Here is a 26,790-nt window from a genome sequence, read left to right as displayed (position 1 = left end):
CTACACCCCACTCCCTCTAGCATGTAAGCTCACTGAGCAGGGCCCTCTACCCCTCTGTTACTGTCACTATACCCCACTCTCTCTAACATGTAAACTCACTGAGCAGGGCCCTCAATCCCTCTGTTACTGTGTCACTATAACCCACTCCCTCTAACATGTAAACTCACTGAGCAGGGCTCTCAATCCCTCTGTTACTGTGTCACTACACCCCACTCCCTCTAGCATGTAAGCTCACTGAGCATGGCCCTCTACCCCTCTGTTACGGTCACTATACCCCACTCCCTCTAACATGTAAACTCACTGAGCAGGGCCCTCAATCCCTCTGTTACTGTGTGACTATACCCCACTCCCTCTAGCATGTAAACTCACTGAGCAGGGCTCTCAATCCCTCTGTTACTGTGTCACTATACCCCACTCCCTCTAACATGTAAACTCACTGAGCAGGGCCCTCAATCCCTCTGTTACTGTGTGACTATACCCCACTCCCTCTAGCATGTAAACTCACTGAGCAGGCCCTCAATCCCTCTGTTACTGTGTCACAATACCCCACTCCCTCTAACATGTAAACTCACTGAGCAGGGCCCTCAATCCCTCTGTTACTGTGTCACTATACCGCACTCCCTCTAACATGTAAACTCACTGAGCAGGGCCCTCAATCCCTCTGTTACTGTGTCACTATACCCCACTCCCTCTAACATGTAAACTCACTGAGCAGGGCCCTCAATCCCTCTGTTACTGTGTCACTATACCCCACTCCCTCTAACATGTAAACTCACTGAGCAGGGCCCTCAATCCCTCTGTTACTGTGTCACTATACCCCACTCCCTCTAACATGTAAACTCACTGAGCAGGGCCCTCAATCCCTCTGTTACTGTCACTATACCCCACTCCCTCTAACATGTAAACTCACTGAGCAGGGCCCTCAATCCCTCTGTTACTGTCACTATACCCCACTCCCTCTAACATGTAAACTCACTGAGCAGGACCCTCAATCCCTGTTACTGTGTCACTATACCCCACTCCCTCTAACATGTAAACTCACTGAGCAGGGCCCTCAATCCCTCTGTTACTGTCACTATACCCCACTCCCTCTAGCATGTAAACTCACTGAGCAGGGCCCTCAACCCCTCTGTTACTGTGTCACTATACCCCACTCCCTCTAACATGTAAACTCACTGAGCAGGGCCCTCTACCCCTCTGTTACTGTCACTGTACCCCACTCCCTCTAGCATGTAAACTCACTGAGCAGGGCCTCAATCCCTCTGTTACTGTGTCACTATACCCCACTCCCTCTAGCATGTAAGCTCATTGAGCAGGGCCCTCAATCCCTCTGTTACTGTCACTATACCCCACTCCCTCTAACATGTAAACTCACTGAGCAGGCCCTCAATCCCTCTGTTACTGTGTCACTATACCCCACTCCCTCTAACATGTAAACTCACTGAGCAGGGCCTCAATCCCTCTGTCACTGTGTCACTATACCCCACTCCCTCTAACATGTAAACTCACTGAGCAGGCCCTCAATCCCTCTGTTACTGTGTCACTATACCCCACTCCCTCTAACATGTAAACTCACTGAGCAGGGCTCTCAATCCCTCTGTTACTGTGTCACTATACCCCACTCCCTCTAACATGTAAACTCACTGAGCAGGGCCCTCAATCCCTCTGTTAATGTCACTATACCCCACTCCCTCTAACATGTAAACTCACTGAGCAGGGCCCTCAATCTCTCTGTTACTGTGTCACTATACCCCACCCCCTCTAACATGTAAACTCACTGAGCAGGGCCTCAATCCCTCTGTTACTGTGTCACTATACCCCACTCCCTCTAACATGTAAACTCACTGAGCTGGGCCCTCAATCCCTCTGTTACTGTGTCACTATACCCCACTCCCTCTAACATGTAAACTCACTGAGCAGGCCCTCAATCCCTCTGTTACTGTGTCACTATACCCCACTCCCTCTAACATGTAAACTCACTGAGCAGGGCTCTCAATCCCTCTGTTACTGTGTCACTACACCCCACTCCCTCTAGCATGTAAGCTCACTGAGCAGGGCCCTCTACCCCTCTGTTACTGTCACTATACCCCACTCTCTCTAACATGTAAACTCACTGAGCAGGGCCCTCAATCCCTCTGTTACTGTGTCACTATACCCCACTCCCTCTAACATGTAAACTCACTGAGCTGGGCCCTCAATCCCTCTGTTAATGTCACTATACCCCACTCCCTCTAACATGTAAACTCACTGAGCAGGGCCCTCAATCCATCTGTTACTGTGTCACTATACCCCACTCCCTCTAACATGTAAACTCACTGAGCAGGGCCTCAATCCCTCTGTTACTGTGTCACTATACCCCACTCCCTCTAACATGTAAACTCACTGAGCAGGCCCTCAATCCCTCTGTTACTGTGTCACTATACCCCACTCCCTCTAACATGTAAACTCACTGAGCAGGCCCTCAATCCCTCTGTTACTGTGTCACTATACCCCACTCCCTCTAACATGTAAACTCACTGAGCAGGCCCTCAATCCCTCTGTTACTGTGTCACTATACCCCACTCCCTCTAACATGTAAACTCACTGAGCAGGGCTCTCAATCCCTCTGTTACTGTGTCACTACACCCCACTCCCTCTAGCATGTAAGCTCACTGAGCAGGGCCCTCTACCCCTCTGTTACTGTCACTATACCCCACTCTCTCTAACATGTAAACTCACTGAGCAGGGCCCTCAATCCCTCTGTTACTGTGTCACTATAACCCACTCCCTCTAACATGTAAACTCACTGAGCAGGGCTCTCAATCCCTCTGTTACTGTGTCACTACACCCCACTCCCTCTAGCATGTAAGCTCACTGAGCATGGCCCTCTACCCCTCTGTTACAGTCACTATACCCCACTCCCTCTAACATGTAAACTCACTGAGCAGGGCCCTCAATCCCTCTGTTACTGTGTGACTATACCCCACTCCCTCTAGCATGTAAACTCACTGAGCAGGGCTCTCAATCCCTCTGTTACTGTGTCACTATACCCCACTCCCTCTAACATGTAAACTCACTGAGCAGGGCCCTCAATCCCTCTGTTACTGTGTGACTATACCCCACTCCCTCTAGCATGTAAACTCACTGAGCAGGGCCTCAATCCCTCTGTTACTGTGTCACTATACCCCACTCCCTCTAGCATGTAAGCTCATTGAGCAGGGCCCTCAATCCCTCTGTTACTGTCACTATACCCCACTCCCTCTAACATGTAAACTCACTGAGCAGGCCCTCAATCCCTCTGTTACTGTGTCACTATACCCCACTCCCTCTAACATGTAAACTCACTGAGCAGGGCCTCAATCCCTCTGTCACTGTGTCACTATACCCCCACTCCCTCTAACATGTAAACTCACTGAGCAGGCCCTCAATCCCTCTGTTACTGTGTCACTATACCCCACTCCCTCTAACATGTAAACTCACTGAGCAGGGCTCTCAATCCCTCTGTTACTGTGTCACTATACCCCACTCCCTCTAACATGTAAACTCACTGAGCAGGGCCCTCAATCCCTCTGTTACTGTGTCACTATACCCCACTCCCTCTAACATGTAAACTCACTGAGCTGGGCCCTCAATCCCTCTGTTACTGTGTCACTATACCCCACTCCCTCTAACATGTAAACTCACTGAGCAGGCCCTCAATCCCTCTGTTACTGTGTCACTATACCCCACTCCCTCTAACATGTAAACTCACTGAGCAGGCCCTCAATCCCTCTGTTACTGTGTCACTATACCCCACTCCCTCTAACATGTAAACTCACTGAGCAGGGCTCTCAATCCCTCTGTTACTGTGTCACTACACCCCACTCCCTCTAGCATGTAAGCTCACTGAGCAGGGCCCTCTACCCCTCTGTTACTGTCACTATACCCCACTCTCTCTAACATGTAAACTCACTGAGCTGGGCCCTCAATCCCTCTGTTAATGTCACTATACCCCACTCCCTCTAACATGTAAACTCACTGAGCAGGGCCTCAATCCCTCTGTCACTGTGTCACTATACCCCCACTCCCTCTAACATGTAAACTCACTGAGCAGGCCCTCAATCCCTCTGTTACTGTGTCACTATACCCCACTCCCTCTAACATGTAAACTCACTGAGCAGGGCTCTCAATCCCTCTGTTACTGTGTCACTATACCCCACTCCCTCTAACATGTAAACTCACTGAGCAGGGCCCTCAATCCCTCTGTTAATGTCACTATACCCCACTCCCTCTAACATGTAAACTCACTGAGCAGGGCCCTCAATCCCTCTGTTACTGTGTCACTATACCCCACCCCCTCTAACATGTAAACTCACTGAGCAGGGCCTCAATCCCTCTGTTACTGTGTCACTATACCCCACTCCCTCTAACATGTAAACTCACTGAGCTGGGCCCTCAATCCCTCTGTTACTGTGTCACTATACCCCACTCCCTCTAACATGTAAACTCACTGAGCAGGCCCTCAATCCCTCTGTTACTGTGTCACTATACCCCACTCCCTCTAACATGTAAACTCACTGAGCAGGCCCTCAATCCCTCTGTTACTGTGTCACTATACCCCACTCCCTCTAACATGTAAACTCACTGAGCAGGGCTCTCAATCCCTCTGTTACTGTGTCACTACACCCCACTCCCTCTAGCATGTAAGCTCACTGAGCAGGGCCCTCTACCCCTCTGTTACTGTCACTATACCCCACTCTCTCTAACATGTAAACTCACTGAGCAGGGCCTCAATCCCTCTGTTACTGTGTCACTATACCCCCACTCCCTCTAACATGTAAACTCACTGAGCAGGGCCCTCAATCCCTCTGTTACTGTCACTATACCCCACTCCCTCTAACATGTAAACTCACTGAGCAGGCCCTCAATCCCTCTGTTACTGTGTCACTATACCCCACTCCCTCTAACATGTAAACTCACTGAGCAGGGCCTCAATCCCTCTGTTACTGTGTCACTATACCCCCACTCCCTCTAACATGTAAACTCACTGAGCAGGCCCTCAATCCCTCTGTTACTGTGTCACTATACCCCACTCCCTCTAACATGTAAACTCACTGAGCAGGGCTCTCAATCCCTCTGTTACTGTGTCACTATACCCCACTTCCTCTAACATGTAAACTCACTGAGCAGGGCCCTCAATCCCTCTGTTACTGTGTCACTATACCCCACCCCCTCTAACATGTAAACTCACTGAGCAGGGCCCTCAATCCCTCTGTTACTGTGTCACTATACCCCACTCCCTCTAACATGTAAACTCACTGAGCAGGGCTCTCAATCCCTCTGTTACTGTGTCACTACACCCCACTCCCTCTAACATGTAAACTCACTGAGCAGGGCCCTCAATCCCTCTGTTACTGTGTCACTATACCCCACCCCCTCTAACATGTAAACTCACTGAGCTGGGCCCTCAATCCCTCTGTTACTGTGTCACTATACCCCACTCCCTCTAACATGTAAACTCACTGAGCTGGGCCCTCAATCCCTCTGTTACTGTGTCACTATACCCCACTCCCTCTAATATGTAAACTCACTGAGCTGGGCCCTCAATCCCTCTGTTACTTCTAACATGTAAACTCACTGAGCAGGCCCTCAATCCCTCAGTTACTGTGTCACTATACCCCACTCCCTCTAACATGTAAACTCACTGAGCAGGCCCTCAATCCCTCTGTTACTGTGTCACTATACCCCACTCCCTCTAACATGTAAACTCTCTGAGCAGGGCTCTCAATCCCTCTGTTACTGTGTCACTACACCCCACTCCCTCTAGCATGTAAGCTCACTGAGCAGGGCCCTCTACCCCTCTGTTACTGTCACTATACCCCACTCCCTCTAACATGTAAACTCACTGAGCAGGGCCCTCAATCCCTCTGTTACTGTGTGACTATACCCCACTCCCTCTAGCATGTAAACTCACTGAGCAGGGCTCTCAATCCCTCTGTTACTGTGTCACTATACCCCACTCCCTCTAGCATGTAAACTCACTGAGCAGGCCCTCAATCCCTCTGTTACTGTGTCACAATACCCCACTCCCTCTAACATGTAAACTCACTGAGCAGGGCCCTCAATCCCTCTGTTACATTGTCACTATACCGCACTCCCTCTAACATGTAAACTCACTGAGCAGGGCCCTCAATCCCTCTGTTACTGTGTCACTATACCCCACTCCCTCTAACATGTAAACTCACTGAGCAGGGCCCTCAATCCCTCTGTTACTGTCACTATACCCCACTCCCTCTAACATGTAAACTCACTGAGCAGGGCCCTCAATCCCTCTGTTACTGTGTCACTATACCCCACTCCCTCTAACATGTAAACTCACTGAGCAGGACCCTCAATCCCTCTGTTACTGTCACTATACCCCACTCCCTCTAGCATGTAAACTCACTGAGCAGGGCCCTCAACCCCTCTGTTACTGTGTCACTATACCCCACTCCCTCTAGCATGTAAACTCACTGAGCAGGGCCCTCAACCCCTCTGTTACTGTGTCACTATACCCCACTCCCTCTAACATGTAAACTCACTGAGCAGGGCCCTCTACCCCTCTGTTACTGTCACTGTACCCCACTCCCTCTAGCATGTAAACTCACTGAGCAGGGCCTCAATCCCTCTGTTACTGTGTCACTATACCCCACACCCTCTAGCATGTAAGCTCATTGAGCAGGGCCCTCAATCCCTCTGTTACTGTGTCACTATACCCCACTCCCTCTAACATGTAAACTCACTGAGCAGGGCCTCAATCCCTCTGTTACTGTGTCACTATACCCCCACTCCCTCTAACATGTAAACTCACTGAGCAGGCCCTCAATCCCTCTGTTACTGTGTCACTATACCCCACTCCCTCTAACATATAAACTCACTGAGCAGGGCTCTCAATCCCTCTGTTACTGTGTCACTATACCCCACTCCCTCTAACATGTAAACTCACTGAGCAGGGCCCTCAATCCCTCTGTTAATGTCACTATACCCCACTCCCTCTAACATGTAAACTCACTGAGCAGGGCCCTCAATCCCTCTGTTACTGTGTCACTATACCCCACCCCCTCTAACATGTAAACTCACTGAGCTGGGCCCTCAATCCCTCTGTTACTGTGTCACTATACCCCACTCCCTCTAACATGTAAACTCACTGAGCAGGCCCTCAATCCCTCTGTTACTGTGTCACTATACCCCACTCCCTCTAACATGTAAACTCACTGAGCAGGCCCTCAATCCCTCTGTTACTGTGTCACTATACCCCACTCCCTCTAACATGTAAACTCACTGAGCAGGGCTCTCAATCCCTCTGTTACTGTGTCACTACACCCCACTCCCTCTAGCATGTAAGCTCACTGAGCAGGGCCCTCTACCCCTCTGTTACTGTCACTATACCCCACTCTCTCTAACATGTAAACTCACTGAGCAGGGCCCTCAATCCCTCTGTTACTGTGTCACTATACCCCACTCCCTCTAACATGTAAACTCACTGAGCTGGGCCCTCAATCCCTCTGTTAATGTCACTATACACCACTCCCTCTAACATGTAAACTCACTGAGCAGGGCCCTCAATCCATCTGTTACTGTGTCACTATACCCCACTCCCTCTAACATGTAAACTCACTGAGCAGGGCCTCAATCCCTCTGTTACTGTGTCACTATACCCCACTCCCTCTAACATGTAAACTCACTGAGCTGGGCCCTCAATCCCTCTGTTACTTCTAACATGTAAACTCACTGAGCAGGCCCTCAATCCCTCTGTTACTGTGTCACTATACCCCACTCCCTCTAACATGTAAACTCACTGAGCAGGCCCTCAATCCCTCTGTTACTGTGTCACTATACCCCACTCCCTCTAACATGTAAACTCACTGAGCAGGCCCTCAATCCCTCTGTTACTGTGTCACTATACCCCACTCCCTCTAACATGTAAACTCACTGAGCAGGGCTCTCAATCCCTCTGTTACTGTGTCACTACACCCCACTCCCTCTAGCATGTAAGCTCACTGAGCAGGGCCCTCTACCCCTCTGTTACTGTCACTATACCCCACTCTCTCTAACATGTAAACTCACTGAGCAGGGCCCTCAATCCCTCTGTTACTGTGTCACTATAACCCACTCCCTCTAACATGTAAACTCACTGAGCAGGGCTCTCAATCCCTCTGTTACTGTGTCACTACACCCCACTCCCTCTAGCATGTAAGCTCACTGAGCATGGCCCTCTACCCCTCTGTTACGGTCACTATACCCCACTCCCTCTAACATGTAAACTCACTGAGCAGGGCCCTCAATCCCTCTGTTACTGTGTGACTATACCCCACTCCCTCTAGCATGTAAACTCACTGAGCAGGGCTCTCAATCCCTCTGTTACTGTGTCACTATACCCCACTCCCTCTAACATGTAAACTCACTGAGCAGGGCCCTCAATCCCTCTGTTACTGTGTGACTATACCCCACTCCCTCTAGCATGTAAACTCACTGAGCAGGCCCTCAATCCCTCTGTTACTGTGTCACAATACCCCACTCCCTCTAACATGTAAACTCACTGAGCAGGGCCCTCAATCCCTCTGTTACTGTGTCACTATACCGCACTCCCTCTAACATGTAAACTCACTGAGCAGGGCCCTCAATCCCTCTGTTACTGTGTCACTATACCCCACTCCCTCTAACATGTAAACTCACTGAGCAGGGCCCTCAATCCCTCTGTTACTGTGTCACTATACCCCACTCCCTCTAACATGTAAACTCACTGAGCAGGGCCCTCAATCCCTCTGTTACTGTGTCACTATACCCCACTCCCTCTAACATGTAAACTCACTGAGCAGGGCCCTCAATCCCTCTGTTACTGTCACTATACCCCACTCCCTCTAACATGTAAACTCACTGAGCAGGGCCCTCAATCCCTCTGTTACTGTCACTATACCCCACTCCCTCTAACATGTAAACTCACTGAGCAGGACCCTCAATCCCTGTTACTGTGTCACTATACCCCACTCCCTCTAACATGTAAACTCACTGAGCAGGGCCCTCAATCCCTCTGTTACTGTCACTATACCCCACTCCCTCTAGCATGTAAACTCACTGAGCAGGGCCCTCAACCCCTCTGTTACTGTGTCACTATACCCCACTCCCTCTAACATGTAAACTCACTGAGCAGGGCCCTCTACCCCTCTGTTACTGTCACTGTACCCCACTCCCTCTAGCATGTAAACTCACTGAGCAGGGCCTCAATCCCTCTGATACTGTGTCACTATACCCCACTCCCTCTAGCATGTAAGCTCATTGAGCAGGGCCCTCAATCCCTCTGTTACTGTCACTATACCCCACTCCCTCTAACATGTAAACTCACTGAGCAGGCCCTAAATCCCTCTGTTACTGTGTCACTATACCCCACTCCCTCTAACATGTAAGCTCACTGAGCAGGGCCCTCTACCCCTCTGTTACTGTCACTATACCCCACTCTCTCTAACATGTAAACTCACTGAGCAGGGCCCTCAATCCCTCTGTTACTGTGTCACTATACCCCACTCCCTCTAACATGTAAACTCACTGAGCTGGGCCCTCAATCCCTCTGTTAATGTCACTATACCCCACTCCCTCTAACATGTAAACTCACTGAGCAGGGCCCTCAACCCCTCTGTTACTGTGTCACTATACCCCACTCCCTCTAACATGTAAACTCACTGAGCAGGGCCCTCTACCCCTCTGTTACTGTCACTGTACCCCACTCCCTCTAGCATGTAAACTCACTGAGCAGGGCCTCAATCCCTCTGTTACTGTGTCACTATACCCCACTCCCTCTAGCATGTAAGCTCATTGAGCAGGGCCCTCAATCCCTCTGTTACTGTGTCACTATACCCCACTCCCTCTAACATGTAAACTCACTGAGCAGGGCTCTCAATCCCTCTGTTACTGTGTCACTACACCCCACTCCCTCTAGCATGTAAGCTCACTGAGCAGGGCCCTCTACCCCTCTGTTACTGTCACTATACCCCACTCTCTCTAACATGTAAACTCACTGAGCAGGGCCTCAATCCCTCTGTTACTGTGTCACTATACCCCCACTCCCTCTAACATGTAAACTCACTGAGCAGGGCCCTCAATCCCTCTGTTACTGTCACTATACCCCACTCCCTCTAACATGTAAACTCACTGAGCAGGCCCTCAATCCCTCTGTTACTGTGTCACTATACCCCACTCCCTCTAACATGTAAACTCACTGAGCAGGGCCTCAATCCCTCTGTTACTGTGTCACTATACCCCCACTCCCTCTAACATGTAAACTCACTGAGCAGGCCCTCAATCCCTCTGTTACTGTGTCACTATACCCCACTCCCTCTAACATGTAAACTCACTGAGCAGGGCTCTCAATCCCTCTGTTACTGTGTCACTATACCCCACTTCCTCTAACATGTAAACTCACTGAGCAGGGCCCTCAATCCCTCTGTTACTGTGTCACTATACCCCACCCCCTCTAACATGTAAACTCACTGAGCAGGGCCCTCAATCCCTCTGTTACTGTGTCACTATACCCCACTCCCTCTAACATGTAAACTCACTGAGCAGGGCTCTCAATCCCTCTGTTACTGTGTCACTATACCCCACTCCCTCTAACATGTAAACTCACTGAGCAGGGCCCTCAATCCCTCTGTTACTGTGTGACTATACCCCACTCCCTCTAGCATGTAAACTCACTGAGCAGGCCCTCAATCCCTCTGTTACTGTGTCACAATACCCCACTCCCTCTAACATGTAAACTCACTGAGCAGGGCCCTCAATCCCTCTGTTACTGTGTCACTATACCGCACTCCCTCTAACATGTAAACTCACTGAGCAGGGCCCTCAATCCCTCTGTTACTGTGTCACTATACCCCACTCCCTCTAACATGTAAACTCACTGAGCAGGGCCCTCAATCCCTCTGTTACTGTGTCACTATACCCCACTCCCTCTAACATGTAAACTCACTGAGCAGGGCCCTCAATCCCTCTGTTACTGTGTCACTATACCCCACTCCCTCTAACATGTAAACTCACTGAGCAGGGCCCTCAATCCCTCTGTTACTGTCACTATACCCCACTCCCTCTAACATGTAAACTCACTGAGCAGGGCCCTCAATCCCTCTGTTACTGTCACTATACCCCACTCCCTCTAACATGTAAACTCACTGAGCAGGACCCTCAATCCCTGTTACTGTGTCACTATACCCCACTCCCTCTAACATGTAAACTCACTGAGCAGGGCCCTCAATCCCTCTGTTACTGTCACTATACCCCACTCCCTCTAGCATGTAAACTCACTGAGCAGGGCCCTCAACCCCTCTGTTACTGTGTCACTATACCCCACTCCCTCTAACATGTAAACTCACTGAGCAGGGCCCTCTACCCCTCTGTTACTGTCACTGTACCCCACTCCCTCTAGCATGTAAACTCACTGAGCAGGGCCTCAATCCCTCTGATACTGTGTCACTATACCCCACTCCCTCTAGCATGTAAGCTCATTGAGCAGGGCCCTCAATCCCTCTGTTACTGTCACTATACCCCACTCCCTCTAACATGTAAACTCACTGAGCAGGCCCTAAATCCCTCTGTTACTGTGTCACTATACCCCACTCCCTCTAACATGTAAGCTCACTGAGCAGGGCCCTCTACCCCTCTGTTACTGTCACTATACCCCACTCTCTCTAACATGTAAACTCACTGAGCAGGGCCCTCAATCCCTCTGTTACTGTGTCACTATACCCCACTCCCTCTAACATGTAAACTCACTGAGCTGGGCCCTCAATCCCTCTGTTAATGTCACTATACCCCACTCCCTCTAACATGTAAACTCACTGAGCAGGGCCCTCAACCCCTCTGTTACTGTGTCACTATACCCCACTCCCTCTAACATGTAAACTCACTGAGCAGGGCCCTCTACCCCTCTGTTACTGTCACTGTACCCCACTCCCTCTAGCATGTAAACTCACTGAGCAGGGCCTCAATCCCTCTGTTACTGTGTCACTATACCCCACTCCCTCTAGCATGTAAGCTCATTGAGCAGGGCCCTCAATCCCTCTGTTACTGTGTCACTATACCCCACTCCCTCTAACATGTAAACTCACTGAGCAGGGCTCTCAATCCCTCTGTTACTGTGTCACTACACCCCACTCCCTCTAGCATGTAAGCTCACTGAGCAGGGCCCTCTACCCCTCTGTTACTGTCACTATACCCCACTCTCTCTAACATGTAAACTCACTGAGCAGGGCCTCAATCCCTCTGTTACTGTGTCACTATACCCCCACTCCCTCTAACATGTAAACTCACTGAGCAGGGCCCTCAATCCCTCTGTTACTGTCACTATACCCCACTCCCTCTAACATGTAAACTCACTGAGCAGGCCCTCAATCCCTCTGTTACTGTGTCACTATACCCCACTCCCTCTAACATGTAAACTCACTGAGCAGGGCCTCAATCCCTCTGTTACTGTGTCACTATACCCCCACTCCCTCTAACATGTAAACTCACTGAGCAGGCCCTCAATCCCTCTGTTACTGTGTCACTATACCCCACTCCCTCTAACATGTAAACTCACTGAGCAGGGCTCTCAATCCCTCTGTTACTGTGTCACTATACCCCACTTCCTCTAACATGTAAACTCACTGAGCAGGGCCCTCAATCCCTCTGTTACTGTGTCACTATACCCCACCCCCTCTAACATGTAAACTCACTGAGCAGGGCCCTTAATCCCTCTGTTACTGTGTCACTATACCCCACTCCCTCTAACATGTAAACTCACTGAGCAGGGCTCTCAATCCCTCTGTTACTGTGTCACTACACCCCACTCCCTCTAACATGTAAACTCACTGAGCAGGGCCCTCAATCCCTCTGTTACTGTGTCACTATACCCCACCCCCTCTAACATGTAAACTCACTGAGCTGGGCCCTCAATCCCTCTGTTACTGTGTCACTATACCCCACTCCCTCTAACATGTAAACTCACTGAGCTGGGCCCTCAATCCCTCTGTTACTGTGTCACTATACCCCACTCCCTCTAATATGTAAACTCACTGAGCTGGGCCCTCAATCCCTCTGTTACTTCTAACATGTAAACTCACTGAGCAGGCCCTCAATCCCTCAGTTACTGTGTCACTATACCCCACTACCTCTAACATGTAAACTCACTGAGCAGGCCCTCAATCCCTCTGTTACTGTGTCACTATACCCCACTCCCTCTAACATGTAAACTCTCTGAGCAGGGCTCTCAATCCCTCTGTTACTGTGTCACTACACCCCACTCCCTCTAGCATGTAAGCTCACTGAGCAGGGCCCTCTACCCCTCTGTTACTGTCACTATACCCCACTCCCTCTAACATGTAAACTCACTGAGCAGGGCCCTCAATCCCTCTGTTACTGTGTGACTATACCCCACTCCCTCTAGCATGTAAACTCACTGAGCAGGGCTCTCAATCCCTCTGTTACTGTGTCACTATACCCCACTCCCTCTAGCATGTAAACTCACTGAGCAGGCCCTCAATCCCTCTGTTACTGTCACTATACCCCACTCTCTCTAACATGTAAACTCACTGAGCAGGGCCCTCAATCCCTCTGTTACTGTGTCACAATACCCCACTCCCTCTAACATGTAAACTCACTGAGCAGGGCCCTCAATCCCTCTGTTACATTGTCACTATACCGCACTCCCTCTAACATGTAAACTCACTGAGCAGGGCCCTCAATCCCTCTGTTACTGTGTCACTATACCCCACTCCCTCTAACATGTAAACTCACTGAGCAGGGCCCTCAATCCCTCTGTTACTGTCACTATACCCCACTCCCTCTAACATGTAAACTCACTGAGCAGGGCCCTCAATCCCTCTGTTACTGTGTCACTATACCCCACTCCCTCTAACATGTAAACTCACTGAGCAGGACCCTCAATCCCTCTGTTACTGTCACTATACCCCACTCCCTCTAGCATGTAAACTCACTGAGCAGGGCCCTCAACCCCTCTGTTACTGTGTCACTATACCCCACTCCCTCTAGCATGTAAACTCACTGAGCAGGGCCCTCAACCCCTCTGTTACTGTGTCACTATACCCCACTCCCTCTAACATGTAAACTCACTGAGCAGGGCCCTCTACCCCTCTGTTACTGTCACTGTACCCCACTCCCTCTAGCATGTAAACTCACTGAGCAGGGCCTCAATACCTCTGTTACTGTGTCACTATACCCCACACCCTCTAGCATGTAAGCTCATTGAGCAGGGCCCTCAATCCCTCTGTTACTGTGTCACTATACCCCACTCCCTCTAACATGTAAACTCACTGAGCAGGGCCTCAATCCCTCTGTTACTGTGTCACTATACCCCCACTCCCTCTAACATGTAAACTCACTGAGCAGGCCCTCAATCCCTCTGTTACTGTGTCACTATACCCCACTCCCTCTAACATATAAACTCACTGAGCAGGGCTCTCAATCCCTCTGTTACTGTGTCACTATACCCCACTCCCTCTAACATGTAAACTCACTGAGCAGGGCCCTCAATCCCTCTGTTAATGTCACTATACCCCACTCCCTCTAACATGTAAACTCACTGAGCAGGGCCCTCAATCCCTCTGTTACTGTGTCACTATACCCCACCCCCTCTAACATGTAAACTCACTGAGCTGGGCCCTCAATCCCTCTGTTACTGTGTCACTATACCCCACTCCCTCTAACATGTAAACTCACTGAGCAGGCCCTCAATCCCTCTGTTACTGTGTCACTATACCCCACTCCCTCTAACATGTAAACTCACTGAGCAGGCCCTCAATCCCTCTGTTACTGTGTCACTATACCCCACTCCCTCTAACATGTAAACTCACTGAGCAGGGCTCTCAATCCCTCTGTTACTGTGTCACTACACCCCACTCCCTCTAGCATGTAAGCTCACTGAGCAGGGCCCTCTACCCCTCTGTTACTGTCACTATACCCCACTCTCTCTAACATGTAAACTCACTGAGCAGGGCCCTCAATCCCTCTGTTACTGTGTCACTATACCCCACTCCCTCTAACATGTAAACTCACTGAGCTGGGCCCTCAATCCCTCTGTTAATGTCACTATACACCACTCCCTCTAACATGTAAACTCACTGAGCAGGGCCCTCAATCCATCTGTTACTGTGTCACTATACCCCACTCCCTCTAACATGTAAACTCACTGAGCAGGGCCTCAATCCCTCTGTTACTGTGTCACTATACCCCACTCCCTCTAACATGTAAACTCACTGAGCTGGGCCCTCAATCCCTCTGTTACTTCTAACATGTAAACTCACTGAGCAGGCCCTCAATCCCTCTGTTACTGTGTCACTATACCCCACTCCCTCTAACATGTAAACTCACTGAGCAGGCCCTCAATCCCTCTGTTACTGTGTCACTATACCCCACTCCCTCTAACATGTAAACTCACTGAGCAGGCCCTCAATCCCTCTGTTACTGTGTCACTATACCCCACTCCCTCTAACATGTAAACTCACTGAGCAGGGCTCTCAATCCCTCTGTTACTGTGTCACTACACCCCACTCCCTCTAGCATGTAAGCTCACTGAGCAGGGCCCTCTACCCCTCTGTTACTGTCACTATACCCCACTCTCTCTAACATGTAAACTCACTGAGCAGGGCCCTCAATCCCTCTGTTACTGTGTCACTATAACCCACTCCCTCTAACATGTAAACTCACTGAGCAGGGCTCTCAATCCCTCTGTTACTGTGTCACTACACCCCACTCCCTCTAGCATGTAAGCTCACTGAGCATGGCCCTCTACCCCTCTGTTACGGTCACTATACCCCACTCCCTCTAACATGTAAACTCACTGAGCAGGGCCCTCAATCCCTCTGTTACTGTGTGACTATACCCCACTCCCTCTAGCATGTAAACTCACTGAGCAGGGCTCTCAATCCCTCTGTTACTGTGTCACTATACCCCACTCCCTCTAACATGTAAACTCACTGAGCAGGGCCCTCAATCCCTCTGTTACTGTGTGACTATACCCCACTCCCTCTAGCATGTAAACTCACTGAGCAGGCCCTCAATCCCTCTGTTACTGTGTCACAATACCCCACTCCCTCTAACATGTAAACTCACTGAGCAGGGCCCTCAATCCCTCTGTTACTGTGTCACTATACCGCACTCCCTCTAACATGTAAACTCACTGAGCAGGGCCCTCAATCCCTCTGTTACTGTGTCACTATACCCCACTCCCTCTAACATGTAAACTCACTGAGCAGGGCCCTCAATCCCTCTGTTACTGTGTCACTATACCCCACTCCCTCTAACATGTAAACTCACTGAGCAGGGCCCTCAATCCCTCTGTTACTGTGTCACTATACCCCACTCCCTCTAACATGTAAACTCACTGAGCAGGGCCCTCAATCCCTCTGTTACTGTCACTATACCCCACTCCCTCTAACATGTAAACTCACTGAGCAGGGCCCTCAATCCCTGTTACTGTGTCACTATACCCCACTCCCTCTAACATGTAAACTCACTGAGCAGGGCCCTCAATCCCTCTGTTACTGTCACTATACCCCACTCCCTCTAGCATGTAAACTCACTGAGCAGGGCCCTCAACCCCTCTGTTACTGTGTCACTATACCCCACTCCCTCTAACATGTAAACTCACTGAGCAGGGCCCTCTACCCCTCTGTTACTGTCACTGTACCCCACTCCCTCTAGCATGTAAACTCACTGAGCAGGGCCTCAATCCCTCTGTTACTGTGTCACTATACCCCACTCCCTCTAGCATGTAAGCTCATTGAGCAGGGCCCTCAATCCCTCTGTTACTGTCACTATACCCCACTCCCTCTAACATGTAAACTCACTGAGCAGGCCCTCAATCCCTCTGTTACTGTGTCACTATACCCCACTCCCTCTAACATGTAAGCTCACTGAGCAGGGCCCTCTACCCCTCTGTTACTGTCACTATACCCCACTCTCTCTAACATGTAAACTCACTGAGCAGGGCCCTCAATCCCTCTGTTACTGTGTCACTATACCCCACTCCCTCTAACATGTAAACTCACTGAGCTGGGCCCTCAATTCCTCTGTTAATGTCACTATACCCCACTCCCTCTAACATGTAAACTCACTGAGCAGGGCCCTCAACCCCTCTGTTACTGTGTCACTATACCCCACTCCCTCTAACATGTAAACTCACTGAGCAGGGCCCTCTACCCCTCTGTTACTGTCACTGTACCCCACTCCCTCTAGCATGTAAACTCACTGAGCAGGGCCTCAATCCCTCTGTTACTGTGTCACTATACCCCACTCCCTCTAGCATGTAAGCTCATTGAGCAGGGCCCTCAATCCCTCTGTTACTGTCACTATACCCCACTCCCTCTAACATGTAAACTCACTGAGAAGGCCCTCAATCCCTCTGTTACTGTGTCACTATACCCCACTCCCTCTAACATGTAAACTCACTGAGCAGGGCCTCAATCCCTCTGTCACTGTGTCACTATACCCCACTCCCTCTAACATGTAAACTCACTGAGCAGGCCCTCAATCCCTCTGTTACTGTGTCACTATACCCCACTCCCTCTAACATGTAAACTCACTGAGCAGGGCTCTCAATCCCTCTGTTACTGTGTCACTATACCCCACTCCCTCTAACATGTAAACTCACTGAGCAGGGCCCTCAATCCCTCTGTTAATGTCACTATACCCCACTCCCTCTAACATGTAAACTCACTGAGCAGGGCCCTCAATCTCTCTGTTACTGTGTCACTATACCCCACCCCCTCTAACATGTAAACTCACTGAGCAGGGCCTCAATCCCTCTGTTACTGTGTCACTATACCCCACTCCCTCTAACATGTAAACTCACTGAGCTGGGCCCTCAATCCCTCTGTTACTGTGTCACTATACCCCACTCCCTCTAACATGTAAACTCACTGAGCAGGGCTCTCAATCCCTCTGTTACTGTGTCACTATACCCCACTCCCTCTAACATGTAAACTCACTGAGCAGGGCCCTCAATCCCTCTGTTACTGTGTCACTATACCCCACTCCCTCTAACATGTAAACTCACTGAGCTGGGCCCTCAATCCCTCTGTTACTGTGTCACTATACCCCACTCCCTCTAACATGTAAACTCACTGAGCAGGCCCTCAATCCCTCTGTTACTGTGTCACTATACCCCACTCCCTCTAACATGTAAACTCACTGAGCAGGCCCTCAATCCCTCTGTTACTGTGTCACTATACCCCACTCCCTCTAACATGTAAACTCACTGAGCAGGGCTCTCAATCCCTCTGTTACTGTGTCACTACACCCCACTCCCTCTAGCATGTAAGCTCACTGAGCAGGGCCCTCTACCCCTCTGTTACTGTCACTATACCCCACTCTCTCTAACATGTAAACTCACTGAGCAGGGCCCTCAATCCCTCTGTTACTGTGTCACTATACCCCACTCCCTCTAACATGTAAACTCACTGAGCTGGGCCCTCAATCCCTCTGTTAATGTCACTATACCCCACTCCCTCTAACATGTAAACTCACTGAGCAGGGCCTCAATCCCTCTGTCACTGTGTCACTATACCCCCACTCCCTCTAACATGTAAACTCACTGAGCAGGCCCTCAATCCCTCTGTTACTGTGTCACTATACCCCACTCCCTCTAACATGTAAACTCACTGAGCAGGGCTCTCAATCCCTCTGTTACTGTGTCACTATACCCCACTCCCTCTAACATGTAAACTCACTGAGCAGGGCCCTCAATCCCTCTGTTAATGTCACTATACCCCACTCCCTCTAACATGTAAACTCACTGAGCAGGGCCCTCAATCCCTCTGTTACTGTGTCACTATACCCCACCCCCTCTAACATGTAAACTCACTGAGCAGGGCCTCAATCCCTCTGTTACTGTGTCACTATACCCCACTCCCTCTAACATGTAAACTCACTGAGCTGGGCCCTCAATCCCTCTGTTACTGTGTCACTATACCCCACTCCCTCTAACATGTAAACTCACTGAGCAGGCCCTCAATCCCTCTGTTACTGTGTCACTATACCCCACTCCCTCTAACATGTAAACTCACTGAGCAGGCCCTCAATCCCTCTGTTACTGTGTCACTATACCCCACTCCCTCTAACATGTAAACTCACTGAGCAGGGCTCTCAATCCCTCTGTTACTGTGTCACTACACCCCACTCCCTCTAGCATGTAAGCTCACTGAGCAGGGCCCTCTACCCCTCTGTTACTGTCACTATACCCCACTCTCTCTAACATGTAAACTCACTGAGCAGGGCCCTCAATCCCTCTGTTACTGTGTCACTATACCCCACTCCCTCTAACATGTAAACTCACTGAGCTGGGCCCTCAATCCCTCTGTTAATGTCACTATACCCCACTCCCTCTAACATGTAAACTCACTGAGCAGGGCCCTCAATCCATCTGTTACTGTGTCGCTATACCCCACTCCCTCTAACATGTAAACACACTGAGCAGGCCCTCAATCCCTCTGTTACTGTGTCACTATACCCCACTCCCTCTAACATGTAAACTCACTGAGCAGGCCCTCAATCCCTCTGTTACTGTGTCACTATACCCCACTCCCTCTAACATGTAAACTCACTGAGCAGGGCTCTCAATCCCTCTGTTACTGTGTCACTACACCCCACTCCCTCTAGCATGTAAGCTCACTGAGCAGGGCCCTCTACCCCTCTGTTACTGTCACTATACCCCACTCTCTCTAACATGTAAACTCACTGAGCAGGGCCCTCAATCCCTCTGTTACTGTGTCACTATAACCCACTCCCTCTAACATGTAAACTCACTGAGCAGGGCTCTCAATCCCTCTGTTACTGTGTCACTACACCCCACTCCCTCTAACATGTAAGCTCACTGAGCATGGCCCTCTACCCCTCTGTTACGGTCACTATACCCCACTCCCTCTAACATGTAAACTCACTGAGCAGGGCCCTCAATCCCTCTGTTACTGTGTGACTATACCCCACTCCCTCTAGCATGTAAACTCACTGAGCAGGGCTCTCAATCCCTCTGTTACTGTGTCACTATACCCCACTCCCTCTAGCATGTAAACTCACTGAGCAGGGCCCTCAATCCCTCTGTTACTGTGTCACTATACCGCACTCCCTCTAACATGTAAACTCACTGAGCAGGGCCCTCAATCCCTCTGTTACTGTCACTATACCCCACTCCCTCTAAAATGTAAACTCACTGAGCAGGGCCCTCAATCCCTCTGTTACTGTGTCACTATACCCCACTCCCTCTAACATGTAAACTCACTGAGCAGGACCCTCAATCCCTGTTACTGTGTCACTATACCCCACTCCCTCTAGCATGTAAGCTCACTGAGCAGGGCCCTCAATCCCTCTGTTACTGTGTCACTATACTCCACTCCCTCTAACATGTAAACTCACTGAGCAGGCCCTCAATCCCTCTGTTACTGTGTGTCCAACTTGTCTGGTTACAACTACATGTTTGTTCGTCCACCCATTGTAAAGCGCTGCGGAATTTGTTGGCGCTATATAAATAATAACAATATAATTAATAACAATTTATATATAATATAAATAATAATCGCAAATAGTACATAATGACATTTTATCTTCACACAAACGCTCACTGTATTAAAATTGCTCAATTCTTCAAGGGAAACAAATTAGAAAAATAAATAAATCAAGGGTCATTAAAAAAGTACACGCCAACTCCACCTTAGAATCTTTAAATACTTTGAAGTTTTTTCTCCATTTTGTTTTTAATATATCAGCTGTGGGCGTGCCTGCGTTAATTAATTAGTGCGTTTGTGATTCATACCCACCGATAGCCTGTGCTAGGGCGATCACCACTTCTTGACACGTTGTAACTTCGGTAACGCCACAAACTATTCTTTGCACGCCGTCCACCCATACTTTCAGCTCCATTTCGAACTCAATGAGTGGCTGATTTCCATACGTTGCAATCCTCAAGCGTCATGTCACATGCAGTACTCCACAGGAAAAACCGATGTCAAGGGCGCTCTGCGAGGAAAGAAACACAACGAACATTGAGAATTCCATATACGAAGCCTTAAAATAAATCAAGAAATCCGTTTTTAAAACGGGAATATCTAACAGGAATATCTGGGCTCAATACGCACATTGCAAGCACTCGAATGCTGGTAGGAAAGGGTTAATAATGTAATGAAGTCAAGTCACGCCACACTGGAACAGGTATGGGCGTCCTTAATATCCTCACACACTTACACAGCCATTTACCATCACACCAAGCCACCCAGGCGTTACTTCGCACCAATATCCATGACTCACAAATAACCGTGAATACCATTGTCACATTGAAAAAAAAGAAATCAAGTTTGACATTTACAGGTTGTTTTTTTTGCATTTGCCATTCTGTGTGTTTATAATAAACCGCTCTACTTACTAGCGATATTTTAGGATCGTCTTTTACAAAGAGATCATTAACTGCATTTGAAACATAAAAGACAGGCAAAGCATGGACGATGGCTTCAGGTTTTGGGGTTTTCTTTCAATCTCCCCAGGTGCAATAAATGGATAACTTGGTTTCTAATCACTAGTCCTTTACTGGAGGTAGGGTTGCAATACTTTGAGGCCGGATTTGGCTGCACAGATTGCATTCTATGGCTCAGAGTCCAATAAATGTATCAGCTGCCTGATTCGGAGGGGTGATCGGATGTCCTGTTAGACTGGGCCTTGGGATAACACAGCGGGGAGGTGGCACTGAAAGTATCACATCACGAGCATCAAAGGAAAACACTTTCTACATTTAGATTTTGTCTTCAGCCCAAAAATGTACGAATCCTGCAAGTAGAACATTGACACACTGTATTCGCCCGGGTTTAATTAACTCACAGAATTCCTGCACTATAAACCGATCCTTTACATCAGTCCGTGTAGTGTGACAAGCGGCATGTGTGGGACAGCGCGAAATATCCCTCCCATGCCCTACCCCAAATACCCCACTCCACCACTTACATACCTCACAGTAACCCTTTCCACAATTCAGGGTAAGCAAAGTACTGAATGGGTTAAACCTAAAGAAAACCAATAAACGAACCCAAATCGGTAAAGTGTTAAAATGGCAGACTGGTGATAGTCACTGTGACCTGAACAGGACTCCATCTAGAATGTTTCACAGGCGTCTATCCCCACAGCGCTGAATAAATATCATCCGCATGCTCTGTGATAATAAAAAGAATAAATAATACCAATTTGATCAGAAAGTGATGGGTTTAAATAATGTACAAACAAACTTTTTAAGCTGCCCAGACAACCAACATCGACCTTCTCACTGCCCCGTATTGATCCACATTATCAGAGACGGCAAACAACACCCACATGTAGTCTGCTATACAAGCACCATGGCTGCGCAGCGCCACATCATCTTGGAAGAGCTTCATTTTGGAATTACTGAAGGCTGGTGGTAAAGTCACATTTTATAAAATTGTCAATAAGGCGCGTATGAATTCTGAGCGCTGCTGCTTGCCATATGCTGCTGGAGGAAAACAAATTCAGGCATTCAAAATGAATGGTCTCTCGCTGTATTTAATTTCCCGACACTGAAGGCCTTTAAGCTTGATCTTAAAAACTAAAAAAAAAATTGAAAAAAATAATTTTCTAAAACTACCATCACCTTCAGCCAGCCAGAGAATGATGGGAGGTGATCAATTCTGTGCTTTCCGGTGTTGGTGTACAGACCCGATTAATGGTGGAGACGTAACAAGTCCAGCATAAATTAAAACCATATGTGCACTATTAATGTGTGTACCTGCCAAGCCGTGCAGTGATGGTGGGGTGGGAGGGATTGGGTTTCCATTTGCCCGCACCATGTGTCTTCCCCCCTTGTATTTGCAATTCAATCCTTTACTTCAGGGTCCTAAACTAACAGCCTGGGAATCCACTAACCCCAACTACACAATCGTATAACAGAGCTCCACAGCTATAATACTCCCAGTAATGTGTCTGTGTGTATAACAGAGCGCCACAGTAATAATACTCCCAGTAATGTGTCTGTGTGTATAACAGAGCTCCACAGCTATAATACTCCCAGTAATGTGTCTGAGTGTATAACAGAGCTCCACAGCTATAATACTCCTAGTAATGTGCCTGAGTGTATAACAGAGCTCCACAGCAATAATACTCCCAGTAATGTGTCTGAGTGTATAACAGAGCTCCACAGCAATAATACTCCCAGTATTGTGTCTGAGTGTATAACAGAGCTCCACAGTAATAATACTCCCAGTAATGTGTCTGAGTGTATAACAGAGCTCCACAGCAATAATACTCCCAGTAATGTATCTGAGTGTATAACAGAGCTCCACAGCAATAATACTCCCAGTAATGTATCTGAGTGTATAACAGAGCTCCACAGCAATAATACTCCCAGTAATGTGTCTGAGTGTATAACAGAGCTCCACAGCAATAATACTCCCAGTAATGTGTCTGAGTGTATAACAGAGCTCCACAGCAATACTACTCCCAGTAATGTGCCTGAGTGTATTAACAGAGCCCCACAGCAATAATACTCCCAGTAATGTGTCTGAGTGTATAACAGAGCTCCACAGCAAAAATACTCCCAGTAATGTGTCTGAGTGCATAACAGAGCTCCACAGCAATAATACTCCCAGTAATGTGTCTGAGTGTATAACAGAGCTCCACAGCAATAATACTCCCAGTAATGTGTCTGAGTGTATAACAGAGCTCCACAGCAATAATACTCCCAGTAATGTGTCTGAGTGTATAACAGAGCTCCACAGTAATAATACTCCCAGTAATGTGTCTTTAAACTACAATAAATGTGTTTGGAAATCAGTGTAAATAAGATACAGAGTTATTCTAAAATACAGTTTAGTTCCTTAAAATTGTTATTGGTAAGTCAGGTGACATTTCTCCACACTCCCAGTCACAACCCTAAATTTTAGGGGACACTCCAGACCCCTGAAGCATTTTACCTCGCTGAAGTACTTTCCATGTGAAGAATGTGTTTCCTTTTTTAATTTTACAATAAGTACAGATTTTAATAGAAACTGACACTCCTATAAATGAACCTTGTTTATCAATCTGCAATTGGCGAAGGTTCGCTCTTTAATGGCACAAGCGGAAACCTGTGTGAGACCCGAGTGGGGACTTGAGTTATTGTCTGTCCTCTGTGTTTGCATAAACTTTTTTGGGCTAGAGCTTCCCAAACCCGAGTCAATTGAAAATGATCACCAGCTTAGTAAATAAGCCGTTAAAATTAATTTTGAGTGAGACGGACTGTTTGCCAGCCATTTTGATAATCTGTCAGTGGTTTTACTTTCCAGGCAATTTTCTTATCAAGGACAAACCGTACATAGGAATTATGTGGGAAGGAAAATAAAGGACAGCAGAACTGCTAAAACATTTAATGAAAAACAAACACAAGGATGAAACCTCTTGTATAACAAAACAATGTAACAGAGCGTTTAACTTGGACTGCCACGGACCAGGAAACTGTTACTGTATCGGCGCTGTGTTCATCCAGTGATAATGAAGGCCTTTGTTCAATGTGGGCACTGTAATAATGTTTATGGGAATCTCTGCCCACAGCTTTGTAGCAATGTATAGAACGGGAATTATTTGGAGAACAATGCTTTTCGGAAGTGGGAAATAGACTAAAAGAGGCTTACAGGGATATGGTGTGTTAATGAATAGGGTGAGAGGGAAATCAAAGAAGGGGATCAGCACCCAGGAGATGGGGGGGAGACTGGCACCCAGAAGATGGGGGGGAGCTGGCACCATGTACAGAGATTGATAAACAATCCCAGGAAGGGGGAAATCTGAGACCCAGAGTAGCAAGAGAGACCTGGAACCCAGGAAAGGTGGTGGGAGACTTTGCACCAAAGAAATTGTGGGGGAGCCGGAACCGGAACCCAGGACAGTGTGGAGGTGGTGGGGGAACTTGCACCCAGGGGAGCAGAACTCGCATTCCAGAAGATAAATCACTGGGATGTTGACTAAATAGTTAGCTCTGCTGACGAGATAAATAATAGGTTCTACACTTAAACAGAAGGGTAATAAATCTCTACTAAACAATTCTCTAATAAATCAGATAAAATATCCCAACTTAGCAGTTTTGTCACACATTTTCCAAGTCACATTTCTGAATTTACTGTTTAGTAAATAAAGCGCACCCTCCAGGATACACCTCCTACCACTGCTGGACACAGCACTGGGGTATAGGGGGTCCATTGAGTTGGTACCAGACGCTTGGTACTTTACACAGATACATGTAGCAACTATGTTTCTGGAAACCAAACCCATTTATTAAAACTGTTTTCCACCCAGCAATGTTTTTGCACGCTGGCTGTAGAGTGGGGACACGGCATGCAGATTCCTATCAGGAGATAATTCACAGGAAGAATCTGAAAAATGATGCATTATTTAACTCAAAATCTGGGAGTCGCAAGGCTCCACATCAATTTGTTTATTTCTTCACTGAACGGAAGAGAAATACTTTCATTATACTGAGGAGTCAGAGCGAAAGAATTCATTAATCACGGTTTGATGAGGATATGACTCAGCGGCACCCGAGGCATCCCGAGTTACCCTGACAGTGCGATGTGACAGTCTCCACAAAGCAGAGCGCAGGGGAACCGTTACAACTGGGACTCTAGTAACAGCCACAAAAAAACAAAAAACAGTTATAAACAGGCACGGCATGAAATTCCAACTATCATCTGGTTCCATAAAACTGCATCTGCTGCGCATGTTTTGCTTATTATCGTTCATTCCATTTTGTCTTCAACGTTGAATCGCTCATGCGTCCAACCAGCAGACTTTTTAGGGAAACAGAGACAATCTTGCAATTAAGAGTAAAAACACTCGTGCAGTTATACTTTATGGCCTTGAGAAATGTTAATATGCAGAAAGGCCCTGGCTGTGCTGTCAAATAAATGTTTTATTCAGCAAAATATTTAAGGATAATTAACATCCTCCATTTCTCAAACCCTAAACTTTGATTTTCCTGTCATTTTTTACATGTAGATTATTTTTGTACATTTTAACTGCAAAAACCTGGTGTCTTACTAAAACTTCAGACAAATTGCCGCATCTACCCACTAATTACACAAATAGTCATAAACAGGGAAACTGGAGTATGGAGAAGAATCTAGGGAACGTATCTATATAACCATTGAGAGAAAGTCTAAAATGTTTCCAACTTGCCAAAAATGTGTGATTCCCTTGTTGGTTTTCACCGATTTGTTTAGATCAGCGAATAAACCTGACATTCTCTCTGAAAGGATTGAGCGCTCTTTGCTGTCTTCAATTCATAGGAGCCACAATTGGAAACGGGTAGAAAAATGGTAGAAATATCCTTTATCTTTTTCAAAATATGAATACAGACCCGGAGAGGGGTTACCCGCCATGTATGGTGTTCGGTTAGTGAATTCTAACGGCTGTTTAAATGTCTCCCGCTAATTTTCTATTAATAGGGGAATGTTGGGAAGCAGGACTCGTTTCTGTATACAGATTGCGCTGACGTCAATTTCACGTATTTTCCTCTGGCGTTGGCTTACATTGCAACCTCATTTTTTTCCCCCAATTACAGTTCGTTCATTTTTCCGCTGGTTTCCATAGAAACCTAATGCAGTTTCTTTCCTCCATGCTTCTAAGAGATAAGGGAGTTATTTTATTATTTTCTTCACATTAAATTTCTTTTTGCTTATTTGCCAACCGTTAGGTGCCAATCCATCTCACATTTATAGTGGAAAACCTTCCTGATTTAGGGAATAAAATAAAAGGTACAAAAAAGGCCTATTATAGAAAAAGAATTGGGCT

General features: G+C 47.9%; 1 protein-coding gene across 2 annotated transcripts in view; it reads right to left on the bottom strand.

The window, feature by feature from the left end:
- Positions 1-26,790, bottom strand: part of RASSF8 (Ras association domain family member 8) — a 117,195-nt gene that overhangs the window by 48,733 nt on the left and 41,672 nt on the right. For both annotated transcript variants that reach the window (XM_063446686.1, XM_063446685.1), the window contains exon 2: positions 20,793-20,991. In XM_063446686.1, coding sequence (XP_063302756.1) covers positions 20,793-20,895 — 103 coding nt within the window. In that variant the 5' untranslated portion in view covers positions 20,896-20,991. The remainder of the gene's footprint in view (positions 1-20,792; positions 20,992-26,790) is intronic.

This window comes from Pelobates fuscus, chromosome 3 (assembly GCF_036172605.1).
Source record: "Pelobates fuscus isolate aPelFus1 chromosome 3, aPelFus1.pri, whole genome shotgun sequence".
Taxonomy (NCBI): Eukaryota; Metazoa; Chordata; class Amphibia; order Anura; family Pelobatidae; genus Pelobates; species Pelobates fuscus.
The sequence above is the reverse complement of the archived record's forward strand: the minus strand, read 5'-3'. Positions and strand labels throughout refer to the sequence as shown.